Source organism: Akebia trifoliata, chromosome 3 (genome assembly GCF_017979445.1).
Source record: "Akebia trifoliata isolate Shusen 1 chromosome 3, ASM1797944v1, whole genome shotgun sequence".
NCBI lineage: Eukaryota > Viridiplantae > Streptophyta > Magnoliopsida > Ranunculales > Lardizabalaceae > Akebia > Akebia trifoliata.
The window spans coordinates 9,005,825-9,033,119 of record NC_141377.1 but is presented as its reverse complement, the minus strand read 5'-3'; the positions used below and the strand labels follow the sequence as shown (position 1 = coordinate 9,033,119).

General features: G+C 33.0%; 1 protein-coding gene and 1 long non-coding RNA gene across 7 annotated transcripts in view; one reads left to right on the top strand and one right to left on the bottom strand.

Annotated features, from left to right (window-relative positions):
* Positions 1 to 10,793, bottom strand: part of CRLK2 (Protein kinase superfamily protein) — a 29,280-nt gene extending 18,487 nt beyond the window's left edge. The window contains exons 1-2 of one of the 3 annotated variants that reach the window (XM_086433794.1): positions 10,625 to 10,793; positions 5,575 to 6,015 (exon numbers count right to left, since the gene is read on the bottom strand). In XM_086433794.1, coding sequence (XP_086289920.1) covers positions 5,575 to 5,903 — 329 coding nt within the window. In that variant the 5' untranslated portion in view covers positions 5,904 to 6,015; positions 10,625 to 10,793. The remainder of the gene's footprint in view (positions 1 to 5,574; positions 6,016 to 10,624) is intronic. The other 2 variants (XM_086433795.1, XM_086433793.1) reach the window with 2 other exon arrangements.
* Positions 10,794 to 19,095: 8,302 nt separating this feature from the next.
* Positions 19,096 to 26,467, top strand: LOC147405907 (uncharacterized). 4 transcript variants are annotated; one of them, XR_015176139.1, is made up of 7 exons: positions 19,097 to 19,356; positions 20,840 to 21,049; positions 23,762 to 23,829; positions 25,100 to 25,191; positions 25,331 to 25,643; positions 25,964 to 26,212; positions 26,326 to 26,467. It is a non-coding gene; the product is annotated as an uncharacterized LOC147405907 (long non-coding RNA). The 4 variants fall into 4 exon arrangements; XR_015176140.1 differs by lacking the exon at positions 26,326 to 26,467 and having other exon boundaries at positions 19,096 to 19,356; positions 25,433 to 25,643; positions 25,964 to 26,284; XR_015176138.1 differs by lacking the exon at positions 26,326 to 26,467 and having other exon boundaries at positions 25,964 to 26,284.
* The last annotated feature ends 828 nt before the right edge of the window (positions 26,468 to 27,295 follow it).

The following is a 27,295-nucleotide window of genomic DNA, read 5'->3' as shown; positions in this document are numbered from 1 at the left end:
AGTCCTCTAATCCTTTCAAGAAACCTACCCATAAACTTTTTTTTCTTGATTTTTACAAGAAATCTTTGATTCTTGAATATTGAATTCTTACCCTACAAATCTTAACCATTTCCTTTACTATTTTGAAAATATCGTAATTTACAAAACTTTGCATTTTACATTTCAATAGCCAATTGGGATTTTGGAAACCATTTTCCTATTGTCGCCCAAATCCTTAACCCAATTCCAAAACCATCCAAACTCAGATTTTCCTAACCCCCCCTATTTTCATCTTTTTCCCTTATTGTCCTACATCAAATTTGATATCAAAGCCTAGGTTCAGGCAACAACAAAAATTAGCAGATCACGTTGGGAGAAGATGGACCTGACAGGCATGTTCTCAAATGAACTAACAACTATGTTGTCAAACTTACGTCATACACACCACTTCTGGGCATATTTCATTGTGTTTGTAACCGTATTATACAGGAAAGTGAAGAGCACAAACAACGACGTGAACAATGGAATGAAGAGCTCAAGCAACATAACTTATGCAACAAGTGCAATTGTCGTGGACATTATAAATCAGAGTGTTCGAATTGAGAGAATGAAACAAATGTGATCAAAGTCCATGCCCCTAAACTCAAAGCGAGTAATAAAGAAATCGAGGAAGAAATCTATGAGTTTGATTTTAGCGAAAGTGAGATTGACGAATATGAGGCATCATTATTGAATCTTGAAGAAGAATCTATACCTGAAAATTTTGAACAACTGGAAAAGGAAATTGTTGAGTCGCTACATCCTTTACCTCTTACACAGCTTTTATCCCATGAAAAAGAAAAAGGTAGATAATATTTGGGATAAATCAATGGGTTATATATGGAGCATTTTAGAGTACTAGCTTTAGTTCTTACCAGAAAATAAGAGTCCAACAGTTATCTATTTGATTTAATGATATCTATTGAAGAGGGCAGGATGCACTGGTTGAGAAGCAAGTCAGGATTAGATTACATATGGATTATAGAGACTTCATACGCTGGGGAATTACTACAATTTTATTTCGGTAGAAGCAAAATCTTCCCAATTGAGGAGAATTGATGGGGATATCAAAGCTTGAAGAGTAGATTTTTATTGTATTTAGTTTTTTGTTTTATGTTTTTGGGCCTTACTTTCATGTTTTATTGGTCCATGGTCTTAATATAATGTTTAGGCGTAGTTTGGTAAATTTAGTTTAGCTTTTATTTAAGTTTATACGAGTGAAAAAATTAGGAGAGAGAAAGTTACAAAAATTAAGTTATTTATTTAGTATTTTAGTTTTATTAGGACTCTTGGTTGATTTTCTTTATTTATAGATTGTATTAGGATTTATTGACGGAGAGTCATGAATGAATAAAAAAACAGAATTTTTTTCTTGTTTTGAATGTTGGTGCATTCAATGTGGTTGATGCAATGAAAATCATTGGGGTGATTCTAAGGTAAATATCATTTTTTTTCCTTTCTTTAATCCTCTTCTTCCATCTATGTTTTTTACATTTTTTTTTTGTTTATTTGTGAGAGATTAAGAAACCATCAAGAGTCCATTAAGAGCCCTTTAATCCTTTCAAGAAACATACCTATAAACTTTGTTTTCTTGATTTTTTCAAAAAATCTTTAGTTCTTGAATTCTTGAACTTTGATTCTTGAAAATTGAATTCTTACCCTACAAATCTTAACCATTTCCTTTACCCTATTGAAAATATCATATTTAAAAAACTTTTCATTTGCATTTCAATAGCCAATTGGGATTTTAGAAACACTTTTTGCTATTGTCGCCCAAATCCTTAACCCAATTCCAAAACCACCCAAACCAGATTTCCCTAAACCCCCATATTTTTATATTCTTCCCTCATCGTCCTGCTTCACAATCTCTTAATTCCTTTCGAATCTATTGATTCAAATGCTTTCGTTACGTCAGTTTCTCGGAGTGTTCAAAAAATGCTGAGAGGAAACTTGAGAGGTGGCTCTTCATTGTACCCAACTTATATGCAACTACGTTAAATTCCATCTACTACCACTCAGTTTCTGCTTTCTTCATTTAAAGGAACTGCTTTCTTCATGGATGTTCACACTTATAAAGGCCAATCTTCAGTTTGTTTCGATATATTTGTTGTATTCTTCTTTTTTCTTTTGATAATTTTCACTACTGATTTTTTTTATAAGCAAGTGAGATAGTGGTTAGCAATTAGCGATGAAGGCAGGTTTTGAACCAAGGTTGTAGTATCAACACTCACAGACTTTTGCAACTTAGCAAACATTATCTAAGATCAAGATGAATCAATTCTCTTCATTTGTGAAAAACCCACAGATGATGTTAGCCCTGACTTTGTAGGAAAAAATAGTCCAAAATCTGAAAATATAAATGAAAAGAAGCAAGAGAAGATGAACTCGAAGCATGAATCATTACCTTTAAAATATTATTTGCTTTGTACTAAAGTCTGAACTCAAAGTTTGCAAAACGTTTACAACAATGCGTTTCCAAGATACAACTAGCCCAATCTCATGACCATAACTTGTAGTTTTGCAAAGATGAAGAATTAACCCAGATAACTTTTTTTTTTGAAAAGTAACGTAAACTCGGAATAAAAGATAACTTAATCAAAATTATCAAAATTATCAAAGATAACTTTTTATACTTGATAACTTAATCAAAATTAAGTATAAAAAATAGCAAGAAGGGTAAAGAGAATTGTGTATGCTAGAGAATTGCTTAGGTTATGTATAAATCTATGCCTACAAATCCCTATTAATATGACTATTCAAACAAGCACCATAATGTTTGCCGCAAGAACAATTGAATGGTTCGAATTACTTCAGATTCAATAATGGTCAAAGGGTAGGCAATACTCCCTTTTAGCCATTCTAGAGTGTTGCAACCCTTCATTGACCAATCATCAAACATTAAGAGCAGTCAAACATGGTTGACCAACAGCCACACCTCTTTCACTATCAATTAACTCGTTTGAGTACGATTAAACCAGTTTGACCAATGACCAATGGTCATTTCATGGTTAAACCCATTTTCTCAACAAGCATAATGCTTGTCAAGCTCATTCAAATCAATCACCATACTCCCACACCCACTACGATTATTTAGCACATGAGATTGAAGATTAACAATATATTTGATATATAGAAAAGAGTTCATCACAATGATACGTACTTGTAAAGTGCAAAGTGAGTGCTTATAAAAAAAAAATGCAAAATGAGCCTCGAAATTGCCCAATCACAATATACACACCAATGGATTTTATGGATATTTCAATAGATAAGTTCAAGGAAAGATTGGTGGCCAAGGGATTTTTTCAAAGGGAAGGGAATGATTTTTCAATACATATGCACCTGTAGCTAGAATTTCAACTATTCGTATCTTAATATCCTTTGCTTCTATATATAATTTGGAAATTTACCAAATGGATGTTAATACAACCTTCTTAATGGTGAATTGGAAGAACTTTATATGAGATTATGATTACCCTTAAAAACATTCACAATAACTAGAATATAAGCACAAGGCCATAGTAATGTTTCCATTAAAGATAACTCAATCTTTTAGGAATACGTTTTTGAATTCTTTATTTGGTCTTTTCATATAGGATCCTCAGTCTAAGATCACAATCTTTATGCACCTTGATAAGGCTTTGATAAACATACACTAAGTAACGATTCAAAGCCACATAAGTTATCTTCATAGTATGCACATATTTCTGGTTCCAAAAATTCTATTTTATTTGAATATAGAGGGCATTGTTAAAAGTTTATATTTAATTTAAAAACAAATAATATAAATATTTCATTAGATTCAATGAAATTAAAATGTTCTTTATTTTATGCATCTTGGATTAATTGGATTTTTTAGTAAGTTGAGGGACTTTATTGTATTTTGTACGCTAAGAGATTGCTTAAAGCTAAGAAACTATCTCCTAAAAGATAGTCCTACACAAAAAAAAAAAAAAAATAGAAGAGTATCATAGAGGTTATATAGGATCTATCATATTTCTTCTTCAGTTATTTATGTCCTTATGTGAGAAAGGCTATACTTCATTGCCAAACGACACCCTCACTGCCACATTGCCTTATATGCATATGCACATTCATGTGCGTAGTACGCTTGGGCACTTTTTGAGGTGCACTTTGCACAAACACATCATTGCAAGGAGCCACTTTCTATCGGCCAGATGTACACCATTGATTTTTTTATCTCATCCATTGGATGATCAAAATGTGAGACTATGATAATTGGTTCAAATGGGCTTGACCATCATTATGCTTGTTGATAATGGAGTTTGACCAGAAAATGATTATTGGACCGTTAATCAAATTAGTTTGACCATATTCACATGAGTTGATTGTTGATCAAAGAGGAATGACTATTGGTAAACACCATTCGACCGAGGATCAAGCATATTTGACAATGCTCAAAATGTTTGATTGTTGGATCATGAACAGTTGCAACTCTCAAGAATGACAAAAAGAGTTTGTATTCTCACCATTTGACTATTAGATTGGATCTAAAGTGATCTAGACCATCTGATCATGACTGTTGATGCAAACAGTCATGGTGACTGTATGAACGATTAAACTATAAAATGGGATTTGCAGACACAAATCAAAATACACAACCTAAACAAAACTCTAGCATACAAAATTCTACACTCTCTTTCTTACCTTAGTTTTCTAGTTCTATTAGATTGGGTTATTTATGGAAATTTTCTATCTTTGCAAGAAGTTGAATTGTGATCAAGAGATTGTACTTGTTGTATCCTAGAACCCTAATGCAAACTTGAGTTACTTCTGGAGTAGGGAGCAAATAACATTTTAAAGAAAACGATTACATGCCTCTAGTTCAACCCATCTTGATGTTCTTTCTAATTATTTTTTCAGATTCTGGAGCATAAATTTTCCAACAACAATTTCAGCCATTTAAATACAAAATCCTCACACTAGAAGCCTTTGAACTGAAAAAGAGTTGATGACCAAAAGAAAAGGAAAAAACTATAAGGCAAATCTCAAAGACAAATAAATCCAAGTCTTCAACTTGTTGTCGATAATGCATAAGCTTCTGTCCTTCCATATGATCCAACATATGGGGAAAAAAAAGTAGTCTCCACACAATTTCCTCTTGGACTGAGTCCCCAAGATACCACTTGGAGAAGAAATCCAATATTTCCTCAAAAACCACTCCGCAAATATTGAATACCTAAAACACAAACTTCCACACTTCCAAAGCAAAGAGACATTGGAAAAGCAGGTGATCAACTCACTCCAACCGGAAGCTAACCTTAAAAGTACATGAAAATAGATTATCATAATTGGCTGAATGACAATAAATGGATGCGGATGGTTTGGTGGTATTTGTGTTCAGGTTCTTCAAGAACACTTTCATTTCAGAGGTGTACTTGGTAAATCATTACCAATGCATCATAATATACTAGGATCTTTCTATGTCAAAATAAGATGTACGAAACATAATGAACACAAAGATACACATAAATCTAACTTAATTTGAAATACCAAGAAGCAAAATTAAGCTTGCACAAATTGTAACAAACCACATACTTGTATGAATATCTCGGAATGCCAGATTTTGATGCAAATAGATCATTATCGTGGTGGTTCCACCAAGATCGCGGAGAAGTTTTCGCAGGCTTCTGCTGCAAGCCATGAACAGCTATGGAATTCGAGATTGATGCACTGGAATCAATGCTTGTATTGATGCCATTCATACGTATAGGGAGAGATGTTACAGTACGCTCATTTCCTCCACTTTGAAGATCAGAACGCTTTCTATACCACCTTATACCAAAAAATGCACAAGCTGCTATGAAGAAGCCAATGGCCACACCAACGGAGATACCAATAATAACCAAATTAGCTTGATGTCCCATTTTTTGGTCCCTTTTGATTATCAGAAGGTGAGAGCATCGTGCGAGGCTTACACAACCTCAAGCTTACTGTCAGAGTATGGACATAGATATTAGGCACACTGCAGAATCTACTCTACAGAGAAAAGATGAGTAGTGACAATTAAAATTAAGAAGCATACAAGTTATGTATCCTCGTGCACGTTTGTGATTTTGATAATTTTTTACTATGAAAATGAGAATAGTTAACTACAAATAGGTGAAAACTAACGATAATTACAAAAACACTTAAAGTGAGAAGAATGCCATCAAAGGAGCTTCTTCAATGGTAAAAATACGACTACATCTTGTAAGACTTCTTCGATAGGTGTGAAATTAAAGATAAGGCTAGCTTGACCTCCCTACTTTTCTGAAAGAGATACAAAAAGGAATCTAACAGGACCACTGCGCTCAATAGAAATAAAGATTTAGTAAAAAGGTTTGGCATCGATTATTGCAAAGAACAACTGTGTCTAGCCATCAGCATTAAGTAAGAGGGACAGTATTGAGTTTTGACTAGTTTAGAAAGGAAACGAAAATCTATAAGCATAATATCAGGACACATGGCACCACAAATCTTTAATGATCCCACCAAGGAGAACTCCTAGTTTAAAAAAAAATATATATATATATATATATCGTCAGGATCAGCAGACCTTAGCAATCAGCGTCATTCCATTATTTAGCAAGATCGAGAAAAATCTAGTGAATGTGCGGGAAAAATAAGTCAAAACGATATATGCATGTGATTATACAAGTGCATTGCTTTATAAATAGTACATATCCTTGGTGGGACCCATAGAATGGTGGGTCCTAACCCCCTACATGTGTGTCACCAATGTAATAAAGTGTGTACACAGAGGAATACAACTACTAATCCACAAGCACGGTAGCGGCAAAAAGAAGGAATATAGAGTAAAAATCCAACCACACAATAGACAGTGTGGTTCACCACTAAGGTCTACGTCCATGAACCCCCAAAAAATTGAACTTCCACATGTAAATTGAGCAAGCAGGATCAATTTCCCCAACCCGCAAAATCCTTTCATTCAATGCACAACTCCTAATCCCCAATTGAACCCTTAATTGAATCCCTAGAACCCTTCTAGAATTCCCTAGACCTTGGAACACCTTCCAAATCCCTAACCTCAGTTACATTTCAATTGTCCAATTGGATATCTTCCAATTACCTATAGACATCACCAATTGCCGGAACAACCTCTCCAATTTCCTACGGTTGTGTTGAGATACCCGAGATACCTCTCCAATTACCTGTAGTGCTTGGACCCCGATTTTATCTATGGGGACTCTACAATTGCATTGGGATGCTTTTCCCTCATCCCTCAGCCCCAATTTATAAGAAAAAAACCTAAAACCCAATTCCAAAAACGCATGCTAAACCAAATTCAAACGGGACATTGAAGACCCAAGTGTAGTTTGTTATGCAATAGGGGACAAAACATTAAACAACTGATCCCAACCCTTTTCTTTGTTTATTAGGTTTAATGAAAATAGAAACACAAAAATAAACCAATTCTTATATTTTTCTTACATATCGTTTTGTATTGTCAATAAATTCAGACCATAGTCATCAGACAGAGAAATGAATTTGGGAAACAATGTAAAAAACATACAATTTAATACGAAATCATCTGCATGTAGGACATGATTCCAAAGAAAGGGGGGCATAAGTAATTGAAGAATTTGTGAAAAGTAAAATGAGTCATAAATCATCCTTGAGGGAAAAATGGGAAAACTCCCCGAAGAAAAAGGCCTAATACCAAAAATTGAACACAACATCTTGACTTTGGACCACAATACCTATGTGACATGGAGATTTACCCGAGGTCATAGATGTAGTGATGTTTGTGACAGTTGATAGGCCAACATGTAGATATAGTTACCAAAAGAAATTATAAAGAGAATATATGATGTGGTTAATTTGGGGTTGTCAGTTTGGCCAATACTATCAATTACTTGGGCCTTCCTTTGGTGGCTTCTAACATGTCTTTGTTTATACGAGATCTTGTTGCTTAGTAGGTTTAAAGAAGATTTGCATTAGGGTAAGAGGAGTTATATCTCAAATATCCCAAACTACTTTTTTTCCCCTCTTTACTATCTTGTGAATATAGCTAACCAACTGTAAATGTTGATCAAGGATTTTATACGAAGAGATAAGGAAAAAGAATTCAAATATTACCACGTGAATGAAACTCTAGATGTAAATAGAAGAAGGGAGGTCAACGTTTAGTCACTACAGAGACACGGCCTTGGAGATTTGGTGAAGAATTAATAACTTATTAAAGAAAGAGTGTGATGGGGACATCAAATCTTAAAGCATAGATTTTAATTTTTATTTAAATTTATGTTTTAAGGATTTATTTTCATATTTTTTAGGCTTATTTTGATATTTTATTGGCCCATGGTCTTCGTATAATATTTAGGGGCAATTTAGTAACTTTAATTTGTCTTATATTTAAGTTTATTAGGATTTGAAAATTAGGAGAAAAAAAGTTAAGAAAATTAGGTTTATTTATTTGATATTTTAGTTTGACTAGGATTCTTGATTTATTTTCTTTATATAAATTGTATTAGGGTTTTTTTAATAATGAATAACGAAGATTTTGATGAATAAAGAATGAGTTTCTTCAATGGAGTAAAGTGAGTTCTCCACCATTCTTGGTGTGATTTTAAGAAACCCTTCGTGTGATTCCAAGGTTCTATCTTGCTATCCCTTTCTCTTTTTTTTTTTTAATCTTTATTTTTCTTTTCTATTCTTTTGTTTTTTTTTTTTTCTTGATTTTATTTTACTTTATTGATTCTTGAAATCTCTTTCTTGATTCTTGATTCTTGAAACCCTTTTCTTGATTCTTTATTCCTGAAACCCCTTTCTTGATTCTTGAAACCAACAAACTTTAATCCATAATCCTGTATCATTTTTCTTAACCTTTAACCATTCTTTAACCCTTTTCATCTATCCTACTAAAATTGTCATAATTACAAGAAAAAAAATATATTTTACTTTTGGGTTTACCTATCCTAACCCAAATCGTAAACCCAATCTCAAATCTACCCTATACCCAAATACCCTAAACCTTGAAATGTTTTAATTGGAAACATTTTGCAATTATCACCCAAATCCTTAACCCAATCCCCAACTAGATTCCCTAAACCCCATCATTTTCTTATCTCCCCTCATCGTTCTGCATCAGAGTGAAATTGAAGTTCCTAAAAAAAGTATGATATGAAATAAGAACAGTGAAGAATTAGGTAACTAAATATGTGAATGGGATAGCATCACTCCTACTTCCTACGATTTAGGCAAATGGAAAGGTATCCACAAGGTTGTGGACAAATTTAGAGCTGTAATTCAGATAGGGTAGGTTGGGGAGAGAAAAAAAAAATCTAAAAAGATGTTTGAAAATATGCCCATTTATCTTTACTTTGTCAATGCCTAAGGAATTCTTGGTTATGGATTGTTGGGGTGAGGAAAGGGTAACAAATCTTGACATGTGGGTTGAGAAGAAACTTGAATGATTGGGAGATGAAGGATGTAGCAAGGCTTCTTGTGGACTTGGGTAACCATAGAGTAATACTAGAGAAAAGTTTGGCTATGGCACCCTTTAGGCTCATTCTATGTTCATACATTCTTTCATAAGATCTCTCAAAAAGGCCAAGGAAGGTTCCCAACCAAGATCATGTTTTTAGGTGGGACTGAGTAGGAGCTCTCCTTAATTCTTGCTAGCCTATGAGATAAATCTTTTACCACCTCAAGGTTCCTCATTAGATGCTTTACTTTTCCTTGATACGCATTTTAATTATTAAAAAAATGTTAGCTCATACAAGCATGAAGTAGAATGAAGAAAATGTACGGTAAATTATGTTCTACAAAAATAGCTAAAAATATATATAACTATGGATATATTTCTCCTATGAATAAATGGAAGAATCTTACAATGTATTTCTCCTCTATTTTCTCAATTAATTCTTTTGTTTGATTTATTTTTATGACGAGTATATCTTTCATTTATCTTCAACAAAGGGTATAAGAGGAAAGGGGTCTTCATAGTGCACAACATCGTCCATGCCCTTTTGGGTACTTACTCTCACTTGATGTCGCACCAACGCTACAAAACCAAATGCAGCTACCTCAATTCCCAAAAAACAGGGACAATTGAGATGGAAAATCACAATAATTTTTTTTTTATTATTATTTTTTATTCCAGGGGAACCCCATTAAAATCAACACTGACTCATCAAAAAATGATTGACGCCTAAGGGCTTAAAACCAGGAAGAAATTAGTTTCTTACTAATCTTTTATATTGATCTCTTTTTATTCTCTTATCCACTAAAACTCATCAGTAACCCCTTAAAACCAGAATTCCCTAGTTGCTTCATTTAAAATTTAGAATCACAACAACCATAGATGATAACCTTGATCACTATATTTTCAAAAGAATTCCTATTTTACCTCACAATTTATAATCAGAACTACCATAGATGACAACACTGATCACCATATTTTCTAATAATATCAATGGGTTCTCCTAAAACACCAAAATAAGAAGACCCATGATGCCAAAACCATTTAAAAAAAGAAGAAATTTGTACAAAACCCATTAACAAGAAACAAATTAAATGAAACAATATCGACCAAAATTTCTCAAATCAACATGAACCCATTAAGCTTGATGAAGAAACGTACCTTATAAACCAAAAAAAACACGCGAAAATCGGCGTTTGATCGTTAGTTTTTCTGTTAATTTCTTGTTTTGGTTTGTTGCTGAAGAGAGAGAGAGGACTCCAAAGTCTAGTGGATTTAAAAAGTTGCAGAAAAATACAGACGAAAGACGTCCGAGTTGGGAAAATTTTGGTGTTTGTCAGGAACTCTTGATTCATATTGGTCAGCCCAGAAAAGTCTACCCTTTTTGGATGTGGGCCTAAATATAATTTTTCAACAGTGAATCACATCCATCTATTTTGAAATTACTAATCATGGGGTTCAGAACCATTAATCCAAAACAATCATAATAAAAGGCTAGAATTACCTATCAAGAATTTTTGTTTATAAGAGTGCCACGTGACAATATTTGGATTGACCAATACATAACATGGGTGTTATTGATTAACATTGAAGTTTGCTATATAATAAGGAAGGTTTCACATTAATGGGGTGCGTAGCTTGTAAACCAACACACCCACGGCTTACGTTAAAGGTGCTCTACTTTTACTATCCTGTTTTGGTTGATTCTTTGGATTTTTCATTCCTTCCCTTAGCTCTCAACATCATCATCTGTAAGGTTAAAGTCAATGGGAATGGGCTTGGGCTTGGGCTTTTTTCAAGGCTAATGGGCTTCCCATCGTGGCTCATTTATTTGTAGAAATTATGTAGGATTGATTTGATCAAAAAATGGAGGCTGACCTTTTTCTCATCATGCCCACATCACCGTCATCATTGAAGTCTTATCGCAAAAGTTTGGGATTGGGGAAAAGAATCTTGTTTCTCCGATCGATTATATTCAAAGTCACGTCTTACTCCATTCAAAGAGCTTAAATCGGATGAACCGACCGAGACTCAATTTAATACGTAATTGCATTTCTCACTTACGGCTAGGAGAACGAAAAGGTCCTTTAAGGATTCTAAGGGACAAGAAGAAGATGAGAAACGACTTAGATTGAATATTCAGAGAATATGTAAAGACACTTGAATTAATAAAATCTACGACTCTAGATAGAATTGATTAGAGTGATAATAATTTGTTTCACCGACCACAAATAATTGTGATAAGTCTTTAATGAAGATAATGGTCGATTGGAATCATCTGATTTATCAATATTTGGATTAGACCCATTGAATGACTCCAAGTACTAAACTACATGTTTGTAACACATGAGAGGTTGACTTCTTCTTCCTCCCCAGCTTTACTGTCACCTTTCTTTAATGAGTATGACTAGGGGTGCGAATGAATAGTCGAAAATTTGAATCCGATTTGAATTTGAATTTGGATAGTTTTATATATTCGAATCCTTATCAGATACGGATTCGGATATTAACATTTTGAATCCAATTCAAAATAATATAATATATGTTATTTTATTTATTTATTTATTTATTATATATATAGTATAATATATAATAGGCTTTTTAAATAATAAAAAATTAATTGGATAAGAAAAAATTATGTTTTTTTTAAATATACATATTATTCGAATTTTAATTAGATATTATCCGATATCCGATAGGATAATCGGATTCGAATTTGAATAAAGTTTTAAAACATCCGTCGAATTTGAATTCGGATATCAGATAAAAATTTCATATTCGGATTTGAATATTGTTGTATCTGAACCGATAAGCACCCGTTGACAGCTTTAAATATGACTGGGACAAAAATTTCTTTGAGCTTAAACCCATTGGTCTTTAAACTAGTGGGCCTAGCAGGTTCAGGTGGTGGGACCTGCCAGACTAGCCAATTAAATGTTGACTGTCATGATGTTACATATATAATCATGGAGTTGGAGGATTAGGAAGGCATTAAATGATTTGGTTGATAAAGAATATTGGTTAATGGGGATCAGAATTCAGAATTATAATTTTTAGATTCAACACTCCAAATGTCTCCAGAATAATTTGAGAGAGATCTATTCTCATATTAAAGAAAGAGCCTTGCTACAATGACTCAAAATAACATTTGATGTGATATTGAGTGTTAAGAAAACCATCGAGCCTTGGAGTGTAAAACACTTAAACCTCGAATGTTATTTCAAGTCACCTCAGCATTTTTGTTAAAGAAAAAATGATTTTTTTTCTTCTATATATGTTTATTTCAAATTACATTTGTAATTTTTTTTCTTCGAATAAAAATACAAAATACTATATCCAAAGGTAGTTCGAAGGCCTGTCAACTTCTATCTTGACCTTTAATGTGGTTCTCTGCTTTGAGAAATCGAAAGTTACAACCTAAGAATCCGCTGTCATACCGGATATAATATTCGTATTTCATACTCAACACTCTTTTTATTATATACTATATTATTTTTCTTTAACTATTTTTTTTCATTAAAAAAAAGTTAATTTTTTTAAAATCTTTAGATCTAGGTCCAAAGCTTCTTAGTCTGGTAGTAAAACTTGCAGTTAATATTTTGTAAGTTGAGTAGTAAATCCTTGACCAGTTACTAGAACTAAAATATTTAAAAATTTTAATTTATAATGTATCATATTCTAATTCTCCAATACATCTCAATATGACCATTATTGTTTAATTGTTAAATCCAAACTATCATGGTTGCTTGATTAGGATCCTAGAATCTAATCCTTTCCCATAGTCCAATTCTAGAACTCGATGTTAGGTTTGGTTGGTAAAATCAATTTTCCGACAATTAGAATAAAAAATAAACTAAAATCATAAATGATGCCCACTTCTTGGGATTTTGGAATATGTTCTCATGTTGTTGAGCTAGAATGACATTTTTCCAATTAGGTACATAATATTGTATAGGGACCAACTAGTTGCACACCAAACACAACACCCACCCTATTATGTACTCAAAGAAATACATAGAAGTATTTTTTTTAAATCGGATATTGTGTTATCGCATCAGGTTATGTGATTTGTACATTCATATAATTCATTGTTTGATTGAAGTTTTAATGCTTAGATCTCTATTATGGATTGATAGGATCCATCGATTGGGATCAGAGGGAAATTCAATGCATTATTCTTCAATCAAATCGAAATTTAAAGATTGTTGAAATCTAGAATGAATTTCGTTTTATTTTTTGTTGTTGTTGAAAGTTCGACCAAATCTGTCAATCGACCCTTTTCTGTCATCGAACTGGTGTGCGATATCCATTGTTTGCAACTGAGTTTCATGGCCAAAATTTGGTTTTTACGATGTCTCCATTAGAGAAGCTCTTGTTTAGGGGTGTCAATGGGTCGGTTCCGGTTCGGTTCCTATGATATTTGGAACCATAACCTTTATATTTTATCGGTTCCGATTTTTTTCGATTTCGGTTCCGGTTCTCAATAATCGAATGAGAAAAATTATTTCAAAATCATTATGGTAAAAAATTTCTTCTAAAAAATAACATATTATTTGTAAAGTATCAACTTAATAATAATTTGTTCCACTAAAATGATGATTTAATGACTTTTATTTTCAAGCATTAAAATGTATTTCCTTTTTGAGTAATAAATTTAAAAACGCAAATTTGTAACGCAATTTCGTAACGCAATTTTATAACAAACGGTGATTTTCGTCTTAACCGCAGATTTTCAGCGCAAACGCACTGAAATCCGCGTTTTGAAGCGGAAACAAACACCACCTAAGTTTTTAAATTGAACTCATTGGTTCAACCATTAAATGGTTTAACTCATTGAATCTGAACCGACTCGTAAACCAATCCACATCCTACCCAAAATCCAAGCCACTCAGATCAATTTTGGCCTGATTGGGTTGAGCTGACTCGACCGATTTTGTTAGTTGACAAAGGTCAAATGAATTGACTCATTTTGAGTTATTGTCTTTTGTCTCTATTTATTTAGCCAAGTTAATTGTTTTTATGTCTTATTGACTAAACCACTTGCTGTGGTTATTCAACAAAGTAGGGCCAAACCAATTGTTGTGGATTGACTATGTTATGTTCTGACCGACCACAATCTATCTATTGTTGATTTTAAAAAATTGGTTTAGATCATTTGAATCCTTCAAAGCATTAATTGATTTTTACTTAATTTAATTATTTGAAGATTTATTCAACTGTTGAAAATAAATTATTATTAAATACTTTTTATATATGAAAGGTCAATTTGGTTTAAAAGACTTATTGAAGAATCAATTTTTTTCAAAATAGATTTTTAGGATTTTGCTTGTTGCAACATGCGTTCAAAATCATTATGCAATATGTTTTCAAATATCATTTTGATTTATTTGCCACATGCAAGATTACAATTAGATCTTGGTTAAGTTTTGGATGGAAACTCAATCAAAGATGTTTGTGAGGGGGTTTGGCATTTAGGCAATTTTACATGAACCGCTTTACGTTAATTGGTTTCGTGCAAAAGCCACATTAAGAAGCAGGCATGGGATGACTTCAATAAAGAGCCATTTTTGGGCTTCAATTAAAATTTGTGGGAGTCAAAAAAGTCTAAACGAACATCATTCATCTGACTTTTTAAGCTAAAAAGTAACAAAAAGTTGGAAAAGCCAACTCCCAAAAGCCCAAACGAACAGGCCCTTTGTAAGTGACTTAATAAATCTACCAAGACGTTGACTAAGTCAAAAGTCATTGATCCATACATGTAACTAACTATTTTGCCCTTAATCACTATTTTGATGATTTTGGGAATATTTGTTAATCTAATTAAGACATGTAAATAGTCAATTCGAAGAGAATTTTGATATCTACGCATTTAATTATGTTTTATAACAATTTACATGCTTTAACGTAAAGACATTTATGTTGGAACATATATCACATATCTAGGTTGATATGTGTACTATAAATTCAAATATTCATTCTTAAGATATGAATCATAGGAGTACACAGATATTCATTATCATCCATAAATGATTAAATAAAGTTAAACAACTGAAATAAATGCACATCACCTTATATGATAAAATAAAATGTATGTGTGTACACTTATTATAGGAAATTTAACATAAAGAACAAAAATATTTGTCCAACCCTCATCGGGTGTTAGGTATTTCCTATAGGGGTTTTTAAGGAAGACTAGTAAAGTGGTCGTTTAAGAAAACATAACTAAAGTAGAATTGTGCACTGCCTAAAGGTGATCGACCTATAGAGGTTGTGGTTTCTCTTGTATATTGAGACTTTTCAGTTTCATTAAGATCGCTTACACTAAACAACTATTTTGGCCCAAAGGTGACTTAGGACAATTTTGTGTAAGTTGAGTGAATAGAATAGTTATAAATGTAATAGGAAGATCATGATAACCCTCTCTCCCAAAGGTAGTAAAAGTGTCTAGATCAACCTTGAAACACCAATAACTAGGTTTATGCACATGTAAACAATGTGATTCTAGGGGATAGATGTCACGCCGAAGTCTCTGCCCAAAGATGTGACTAGAAAGTGCTTTTAGTCCATTCTTGTGTGGCAAGGTTTGGCACATAGTTAGACATCCATATCAACTTGACCCTAACCTTTGACACGACTTGAATTATATAAATCTTAAAATCCTTTCAAGATAAGGTTGTGATGTTAGACATATTTTTCATATCAATGTAGTTATGAATGAATTACTATTTCAAAGTCATTTTTCAAAGATAAAACAACAAATGACTCAAATTACTCTCAATGAATAATGAATTTAGGTATCATCCTGGGTTGCATGGACTACGACTTTGTCCTCCTAGATGATTCACATGAGATTCCTACACCAGATGCTAAGGAATATGTAGGAGCATATCATGCTAGATAGTAGAATGCCAATAGGATAGCCATGATGATCATTCGAAAATCCATCAATAAATTACTCAGAGGAGAGTAAAGGTTACAAAGACAATTAAGGATCACCTATTTTGTTTTTATCAAGAAGTAGTTTATTGGAAATAAAGAGTCACTATAATATTGGTATTTGGCCCAACCGATGACATTGAAATATGATGGAAATGCAAGTGTTAGAGAACACTTTCTGAGAATGTCCAAGCTAGTTCTTGGTCTTTGCAAGCATGGCATCACCTTTGAGGATGACGTGATGGTTCGCATGGCAGTAACAAAGTTTCCTATAAAACTACACCTAATACTCCATATAAGATATGGCCAAGCAAGAAGCCAAATCTTGGCCATCTCCATGTTTGGGGTTGCCCTGATGAGGCGAAGTTATATAATCTAGATCTGAAGAAGCTCGACCCTAGGACCACTTCATGTTTTTTTATCGAATATTCCGAGAGATCCAAAGGTTATAGTTTCTATTTTCAGTCCAGGCCAAGGGAGATAGTTGAGACCAAGCATGCCAAGTTCTTATGGGATAGCCAAGTTGGGGGAAATCAAAGCACAAAAAAAAAAAAAAAAATGTCTATGAAGAAAAAGAAAATGTTCTGATCTTCACAGTTCCAAAAATTCTACTAGAACCTGTAGGACCTTCAATGGTCATCCCTAGAGTTGAAGATGAAATTATTATATCTCAAGATGCAGTTCCTCAATCACCAATTTCCTCAGTGGCAGAGCCCATCCCTTTTAGAAGATCTACCAGAGATCATAAATCAATTATACCTCCAGACTATGAGGTATATTTGCAGAAGGATAACTTGAAGGGTCTTGATGTTGATGATCTCTTGTCCTTTAAAATGATTATGGAAAGCAATGGATTTCAATTTTGGTTAGAAACAATGGGAGAGTAATTTTAATCTATAGAAAAAAAAAAAGTCTAGGAACTTACTAATATCCTGAGAATCACAAGAAAATAGAATGTAAATGTGCTTTCAAAATCAAGAAGGATTTAAAAGGTACAATCGAAAGGTTTAAGGCAATGCTAGTTGCTAAATGTTTTAAACAAAATCAGGAGTAAATTTCTCTTAGAATTTCTCTCCAATTTTTTCTAAGGACTCTTTGAGAGTCATTGTAACCATTGTAGTACACTATGACTTGAAACCACATCAAATGGATGTAAAGACGATATTTTTCAATAGAGATCTTAAGGAAGAGATATATATGGCTTAATCTGATGGATTTTCCATTTAAGGCAAAGATCATCAAGTTTACAGATTGAAGATGTCGATATATGGACTAAAGCAAGCTTCCAAATAGTGGTACTTAAAGTTTGACCTAGTTGTGGTGAATTATGACTTTAAAGAGAATGTCATGAACAAATATATATATATATATATATATATATATATATATATATATTTATATATATATCTCAAGTTGAGTGTGAGTCGATTTGTTATTATTTGTCTATATATATCTCAAGTTGAGTGTGAGTCGATTTGTTATTATTTGTCTATATATATCTCAAGTTGAGTGTGAGTCGATTTGTTATTATTTGTCCTCTATGTGGACGATATCCTATTTGCAAGTAAGGAAATCCATGTACCTTATGACTCAAAGCATTCTGTCAAAGAACTTTTGCATGAAGGATCTGGAAAATGTAAAGTATGTTCTTGGAATAAGATCCATCGGGATTCTTCAATTGGTCTATTAGGATTGTCTTAGAAGACATACATTGGGAAAGTACGTAAAATGTTCGACATGCATAACTGTGCACCTGGTGAGGCCGTTACGGTAAAAATGGATATTTTCTCTCAAGACCAATGTCCCAAGAATCAGATAGAAAAGAATCAAGTAAATGTAAAAGGGTATATCTCTACATTTAGAAGTTTGATGTAGACAATGATTTGCATTCGGCTAGACATCAATTATATAGTTGGCATGCTTGACAGATATTAGAGGAATTCCAGTTCAACTCACTGGAAGGCAATAAAGAAACAAAAAACTTTATGCTAATCTACAAAAGATCGTGTAAGCTTGAGGTCATTGACTATTTTGACTCATACTATGCTAGATGCTGTGAGAGCTCTAAGCAATCAATCATGACCAATTCTACTATGCATATAGAGTTCATCGATTGTTACAAAGTGACTCGACAAGCGATGTAGTTGAGGAAATTCATTATGAAGCTGGAGATTTTAGATTATATCCACAAACCATTGGTCATTTTCTATGACAATGAGGTTGTGATAAAGTTCGTGGAGAATGAGCAGATGACAAAGAACAACAAGCACATTGAAATCTAGTAGTTGTTTGTGCGTGAGACGATTAGAGAGGGAATCATTGAGATCCCTCATGTGGATATTAACCTAATGATCATAGATCATTTCACAATTTGTCTTCCACCTAAAGTTCTTAAGGACTACATGAGTCACATGGGAGTAATTGACTCTTTGGACTATGCAGCATAACTAGGTATTATCCCATTATCTTATTTCTTGTTTTGCACTACAATTTAAAATACATTAGACATCTCCCCCTGATTTTAAATTTACATTCGTGTAAAAACAAAACTTTGCGGGACTTTGGACATCGGTTAATTTTAAAATCGATGTCTAAAGTTGGAGTGCAATGAGTAAAAGTTGAGGTGCTAATAACAGCTCTATAGAGACATCGGTCTACTTTTGTGGGTGTAATAAAAACAATTGGAGTGCCAATAGTAGATCTTTAAGGTCACTCTCCCCTCCCCTCCCCTCTCCTCCTCTCGATCGAACGATCGTCGCATTTCTCTCTCTCTCGATCTCTCAATCCATCTCACCATCACAACGATATTGAGTATTCTTCTCGATCTTTGAATCCACCGCATCTCTGTCTAGATTTTCCCAATATTGAGTGTTGTTCTCGTCTTCTCGATCTCTCAATCTCTCAAGAAGGAACGAAAGAGCTTGGATTTGGTTTTCTGAAACGTAGAGATTGGTTTGGTACTTCTCTGATCTATTTAACTCGATTCAATCTAATTTTTTCAATATTGAGAGGTTTTCTCGATCTCTCAAGATTTTTAGGCTTCTTCCTTAATTAGGGCTTCTTCTTCCTATTTCTAAGTCCATTTTAGTGTTTCTCTCCCTTGTTTTCTTTTTAATCTTGTGAGTGATTGTTAGATCTCACTACACCAAAATTGTGATTTAAGAACACATGTTTGGAATATTTTTTAGTGGTTTATACTTTTGGTAGTGTAATGGAGTATTTGTTAAAGAGTCCATCAACAATAACTGAAGGATATGTAGTCCAGGATTCATGACCTGAATCAAGGGGCTATGGGGGCATGTATACAATAAACACCAACTTCTGAATTGGTAACATGTGTTTTGAATCTAATGACCCAAACTAATTCTCCATGTGCACTATCGTCCTACATTCTTCAGATGCATCCCTATAATTTCCAGTATCCTTTATGTGGATAAATTTTTTATTTTTAAGACTGGATTGTCTTGATTTACTATTTACATCTTATCCAGGTCTTTTTGATATCCCAAATTATCAAAAAGATGAAATACTAAAGCGTTGATATCGTTTTAAAGTTATCTCTCCTTCTTGATGTTACAAGGAGGTATCCCTTAAAATTTCTTTCTATTTGCTTCTTGATTAGTATTTATTTTCTAATATACTCTAGTTGAATGTCATTGGTTTGATATTTTTTTCTTTCAAAGTCATCGAATTCGAATATCTAATTCCTTCTTTGGATTGGAAGGTTGAACAAAGAAAAAATGGTTTTTAGCGGTTAGGCTAAGAGGTGTATGCGTTGGTGTATGCATCTGAATTGATTGTTGGTGGAAGTAGGGATGATGATCGAAAACATGTTAGTGTATTCTATGAATTATGGAGCTGGATTAGATGAAAGGTCCTAGAATTCAGGAAAACTTAGAACATTGTAAAATGATTGTTAGTGTGGATATCATTGAGATCCAAGCAAGGATCAATAACCATATTATTGTTATTCGCCATTGTTGTAGTTGTAAAATTTTAACAACTTTCTCAAGCCCTCTATCCTTCAATTTAAGTAGTAGAGTAAATTGTAGAGCTTCAGTAGATTTAAGGATAAGCTACATTCGTTAACATAGCAACATTGATCATAATATCTTTCCATTCCACTTGCGAAATTTTGAAATAAAAACAATGTCAAAAAAGGTTGTGAATTGCTTTCTATTCTTTGTTGTAAGTTTCTCAAGAAAATGTCTAGCTCATCTTTAAATCAATATGTGGAGAGGCATGTAGCTGCGACTATAACTAAACTAAATTTGTTTGTTTGTTGCATATTAAGCTGATCATGTGAAAGCGCAATTGAAGTTAAGAAAATTAATTTGCATTATTAAAATGTTTTGTTTTGGTATTAATTGATTGTTCGTTGTTTTCGTACCTTTTGTCTTTACTCATTGCTGAGTCCATGCTTATTCTCATTGTTTATAGGAAGAGTAGGGGGGTGAACAATGTAATCACCAATTTGGTGTACTTCCTGATATGAGTACGATCCAACTGCCCACCATTAAGCTATTTACGCCAACGGAGCAACATCAAGTAAAGCATTGGCAAATTTTGTTGGGTGTTGTTGCCAAGGCACTGAGTGATTTGTTGCGGAGTTCATGCCTGATGTGACCCTCACTAAGCATCTCTTCCATGGTAAGCTTCTTGTTTACTCTTGCAATACATTTTTCCTTTGAATTTTAATTAGATGGATTAGATTAATTAGGTGTAATTGAATTAAGAAGATGAGGTTTGTTGCCATGATGAAACAGAACTGCTAGCAACCAAGTAGGTGTGTTTGTAATAATATTAACTTAACTTATTTGAAACTTCACACTAACTGATCATAATACTTATGTGACTGATTGCAAAATTGAATTAGCATTACAACTAAAATTTTGTGATTCAGATAACATAAAACTACTTTTTAAGTGATGCATTTCTTTTCCCCCATATATGGGCCTTTGCCATCTATATGAACCAATTTCTCTTTGCAATCTAAATATCAATCTCATATTCAATACCTTTGTGTGTTTGTAGGCTTTACATGAACATCATGTAAATTTTGTATTTATGAACAAATGTGCTCTGCTTTTCAGTATATCTTTAATTCTTATAACTATTGCTTCTCCTTTCTATTGTTTCTCTGCATAAAATCATTGTGAGCAATGAATTTGTTGATAAACAACTCCTATTCAAAGCTACCTTTCTTTTATTTTTAGGCAATTCTCCACAAATTATGTTATATATACACCAATGGGTGTTGTAGATTCATCTAAAAACTGTTTTATGTTTTGGAAATTGTCCTTGTGTTGCTTTATGAATAAATTCTATTTTAAAATCCAGAACAAAATAGTTAGTTTTTGACTTTGGGCAATGGATTTAATGTGAACCATGCACCCTTTCTCTGGATGTAACTCTTATCAACAAAGGTGGACCTTTAAACTACAAGAAATGCCACAATGGGTTTACCGTGTGTGTGTATGGTGGTGACCTGTGGGGGCATGACAGATACCACTCTATAATTTTCAATTGTTTTTCAAATCATTAATCCTATTAAAAATAGATTTTTAATCTCTCATATTTTCTGTTATGGGATTTCATTTCTCTTAATATTTTCTTTTTATAGAAGTATGTCAGAATATTTGTTATAATCCGGATAAGGAATCAATTAATTCGAATTAATCAGAGGCAATCTAATCAATTAATTCGAGAGCACCTTCGTCACAGGAACATTTATCATCTTTAGTTAAAACCCTATAGTATTATCTTTTTAAAGGAAAGATGTTTTCAAAAAGTTATGCATCTCCTGACTCAAATATGTTGTTCTTCTCAATTAAATTAATTTCAAACTTAATTACTAAGAATCTGTAAGAACTATTATTTTGAACATAGCCTATGAAAACACAGTCTACAGTTTTAGGGCTTAGTTTAGTCCTTCTAGGGGTAGGATGGATACCTTAGCTAAGCAACCCTACTCTCAGATACTTAAAAGAGGGAATTTTATTTTTTCACAACTCCAAGAGTTTTATTTGAATTTTTAAAAGGAATTCTGTTTAAAATATGGTATGCCGAAAGCAGTGCTTCGCCCCCACATGCTCATGGCTAACCTTGAACTAATTAAAAGAGTATTGACCATGTTTTTTAAGGTGCTATTTTTCCTTTCTGCAATGCCATTAGATTGAGGTGAATAAGGAGTTGTAACTTGATGAATTAATCCATTATCTTGACAAAAATTTTCAAAAGGTCCACAATCATATTCTCCACCTCTATCTGACCTTAAGATTTTTATTTTCTTATTTAATTGATTTTTTACTTCAAGTTTAAATATTATAACTTTCTCTAAGGCCTCATCTTTGTGTTTTAAAATATACATTGAGCAAAATCTAGAGAGATCATCGATAAAAGTTACATATTATTTGTTTCCTCTAGTTTCAAATCATTTTAAATCACCTAGAACGCTATGGATTAAACCTAGGATCTGTGAAATTCTTTCTACTTTTTAGAAGTTTTCTTGACATATTTCGATTCTACACATATTTCACATTTCTAGTCTTTTAATTCAAAGGTTTTAGAAATCAAACTTAAGTTCAACCATTTGGTTAAAGAAGATTTACTAATGTGACCTAGTCTACCATGCCAAACATCATAAGAATCAACAATATAAGCATAAGATGAAGATGCTTTATTAAAATTCTCAACGATTACATTCAACTTAAATAGCCTTTCATTCAAATACCATTTTCCTACAAAGGACCCACCCTTAGACACTACAAATTTGTCTGCCTCGAAAACTAATTTGAAACCTTTCTTGCTGAGGAGAGATCTTGAAACCAAGTTCTTTCGAGGTATCACTAATAAGTTGCATTCTCATCAAATGATAATCCTGAAACTGGATGACATCAACGTAAGGATATGTTATGTAAAACGTAAAAGTGAATTTCTCATGTGATACGAACAACAAATCTACCAGATTTACGCACAAACAAGCCAATCATAGCGAAAACAATGTGTAAAAAATTATGAATGGCAGCACCCTACCACAAATAAAATATTAGCATGGAGAAGTCCAAAGAGCCCAGGCCAATCTCCTACCCACATACATCAAACACCCAAGCATATGCAATATAGCACTCTAAAATGTCCAGGCCAACATATAGCAAGGATTCGGAGTTGAAGTAGTTCAACTCCCTCATGGTCATGGGTCCTAGTGGGAGTTCTTAAATTAACTTCTTTTTTTTTTTTTTTTTCAAATTTAGGTCTCTTTCAATATTATTTGCATTCTCATTTGATTGATATTGCTTTTATGGGTCTCAAGTTGGGTATATCTTGTAGTTATACATTTAGTTTTTGAATGCCCATTTGCAGGAGATTGACATGAAATGGATTTTCGGAACTCTTTCACCAATTACCAAACGGAAGTTCTTGGTTAGCTTGTAAGTTCTCTTCTTGATGTAGTAGCATGTCTTATATACTGATTGAGTATCAATTCTTTCACTGTAATTTGAATCTATACTCTTAGCTTCAAAGGTGGTAAAATATAAAGAGAAGCTAAGTCAAATGTTTGGTTTCCTTCTCATTTGGGAGCTTTGTTTGTTTTTCATGCTTGTCTTAATAGATGGAGATTTAGAGACAAACCAAAAGTCAAATAGAATTGAAAAACAAAATGGGATACATGCTGCCAACCATAAATGTTAGGAAAAAGATTGAATTCCAAGAGCATAAACAAAGATAAGGCTACCAGAACATAAACAAAGATCTATTTCCTGAAAAAGCATGATCCACGTGTAACAATCCAATATTAATGCATCTCTGTTTTATCTACCAATGGCATATATAGATCGGCCTATGCCAATAGCTCTGTGAGAGAAACAAAAGGATGAAAAGACCTATAGATTCGTTGACGACATCTTAACCTACTTAGGATGATATGTTCATTTTTCTTCTTTACTTACGTATTCATTAGAATATTAGTGTTACTTTAAGAGAACTCAAAAGTACTTGACAGAACCTATTATCATAGAAAGACTAATTTTGTTCGACAAATGCTCTAGTATATTTCATGCTTTACTACGTAAATGTATATAGTCTATGTCTTGTCCCCTATGTTGTAATCAGAAGCTAGAAACATATGCAATCCATGATCAGTTTATCCTAACTAACACCCAATTTGCAATCTTGAAGGTATATCACATTTTTGTATTGTTTCCTACTACCCAATAATAGAAAGGACTTTCTTTTTTTTTACTCAAAGACTATTACAAGGGTCTCAGCAGACTATTGTTATTTTGAATAAATTAACCACAAGCATTTGAATGGTGGCGGAAAAATATGTTAGTTTTAAAATATGATGACCTAATGCTTTAACTAAACATACAAATTTAACTAATCGTAAAATATTTAGTGAGTAATGTTAGAAAGGAAGAATCTCCATTTGTTGTTGTTGGTGGTGGGCCAACTGGTGTGGAGTTCGCTGCCAAACTTCAGACTTCATTCGGGAATATTTAGTGAATCTTTATTCTTCTGTAAAAGATTTAGTGAGAATTAACTTCTTGAGGCAGGAGATCATATTTTAAACATGTAAGGAAGAATTTGTGTAGCAAATAATACCCGATGCAGATTCATGGGTTTTATTCCAATTGTAACCCTAACACTCCCCAAATTGTATTAATAAAGATTTTCATTTTGGATGTTTCTCCATTGCAGGATCTCTTCTCAATTATTAGTAATAACTGAGTTTTTTAACGAGGTTCTTCCGGCTGTCGAGATGAGCTTCAGTGGCCTTGCTGTTGGTTCTGGTTAGTTTCAATTGTTATTTTTCTCTTTTATTGTTCTCTTTATCTATATTTTGTGTAGAAGCCTAGATTACTATTAGTAATGGGAGCCCTTTGTGGGTTCTGGTTAGTTGTTTGATTTGTCTTCTTTTCCTCAATATAGGTCTTGTATGTATCGTAGATTGGTATTGATATTAGGTGAATGGAGATGGTGTTGGTCTATTTTCTTGGTTTTTTACATCGTGAACCATATGCAAAATTTCAGGTAGTAGAACCATTGGACGAACATTTGAGTTTGGATAGACCCATGTGATTATACCCAAAGGGAAGCACCAAGCAACTACAGTTTGTTTTATTTTTTTGCTAAGACTAAGCAACTATAGTTTGGCTACATGGACTCGGCGATAATTGTGTGTGTGTGTGTGTGTGTTTTTTTTTTTTTTTGATAGGCATGGACTCAACAATAATAGCTCGAGGTATTATGTCATTGCCCTCTATGTTATTATTATTATTTTTAATTCGTTCAATTAAACATTTAAAGCTCATGACTATGATTTGAGTATCTTGCATGTCAACTTTTCTCGTTATAATAGGCTTCATTATGAGCTGGGTTTCATACCAAATTGATTCATGACATGGGTTCTGATATTTATCTTTATATTGGAGTTAAGTTCTCTAAGATCAACATTGTGGAGCATTAACAATTGTCTGAATTGATGTGTTATTCTCTTCTATATTGTGTGAACATGATAGGATTTGTAATTCTCTGCTTAATGGAACCTTTTTTGTTTTGTAGAACCATATGAGAGAAATGTTCACATTTCATGCATAGTGAAATTGGAGCAAGATGTTGGAAATTTTCAAGAATTTTGAAATCGATTTGTCAATCCTTGATGATTTTGATTTCTATGAAGAGCGGCAAAAAGCTATGCGAGATAGGAAAGTCAGACAGCAAGCAAGTTCAATCACTTCTGTGAAGAGAGAAGTCTTTATGTTCACTGGCGTGCAAATTTCTGTTTCCTTTGTGCCCATAGAAACAATTAGTGTAATTTTCTTTTTCTTTCCTTTTGTATATAGTTTTTAGATAATTCTTTTAATGAAAACTATTGTTATATCATTATGGAATTTATTCTTTAATGGGGTCTATTTTGGATGCAGGTGATAGGTGCACATGAAAATTTTATATTAAGAAAACTTAGCACTCTAGACATCGGTTAAATGATATATAAAAGCCTGAGAACTTAGACATTGACCGGACCGGATAAACATCAGATTTAGACCGTTGTCTATAGTCTAGACATTAGTTAAAACCGATGTCTAAAATCTTTTTTTTGTTTTTTTTGTTGCACAAGTGTTGAATTACTCATGTACTTGTTTGCAAGCAATAAAAGTATTTCAGTGATCTTATGGCAATTCGTTAGATGTCTATTTTCGTGCATATAGTATGAGGTTAAAGTTAGCCTATGAATGATTTAGTATCAGGAGGTATTCTTGGGATAGATGTGTCTGGACAACATATTAATAAACCTTTGTCCTGATAGGAGAGTGATAGCTTTTCACATGATAGTTTGTTGTTATATATATATATATATATATAGGGTCCCGTTCAGCAACAAACATTTTGGCAAAACATTTTTCAAAACATGGGTTAGAGGTTTTGAGGAGATCATCCTCACCAAAAATCAGCCCATTCCAAAACTTCTAGCTCCATGTTTACGAGTTGAAAAATCGTGAACCGTCCATTTTTTGTAAACCATTTTTGATGGGTTAGAAGTTTTGGAATGGACTGATTTTTGGTGATGATGATCTTCTCACCGTAGAGATCATCCTCACCAAAAATCAGCCCATTCCAAAACCTCTAACCCATATTTTGAAAAATGTTTTGCCAAAATGTTTGTTGCTGAACATTTCCCATATATATATATATATATATATATATATCAGGATGAGGTACAATAAGCATGGACAAGATGGACATGGGAATGCACAAATTGATCATATGAGGTGCGTGCATTTCCTTGTAAATGTTACTCCACAATAAAATCACATAAAGGAAAATTCTTAAGTCTTGAAATGATACTGATATTGAGACTATGAAATTTTCTTAGTATCAATATGTATAGAAACA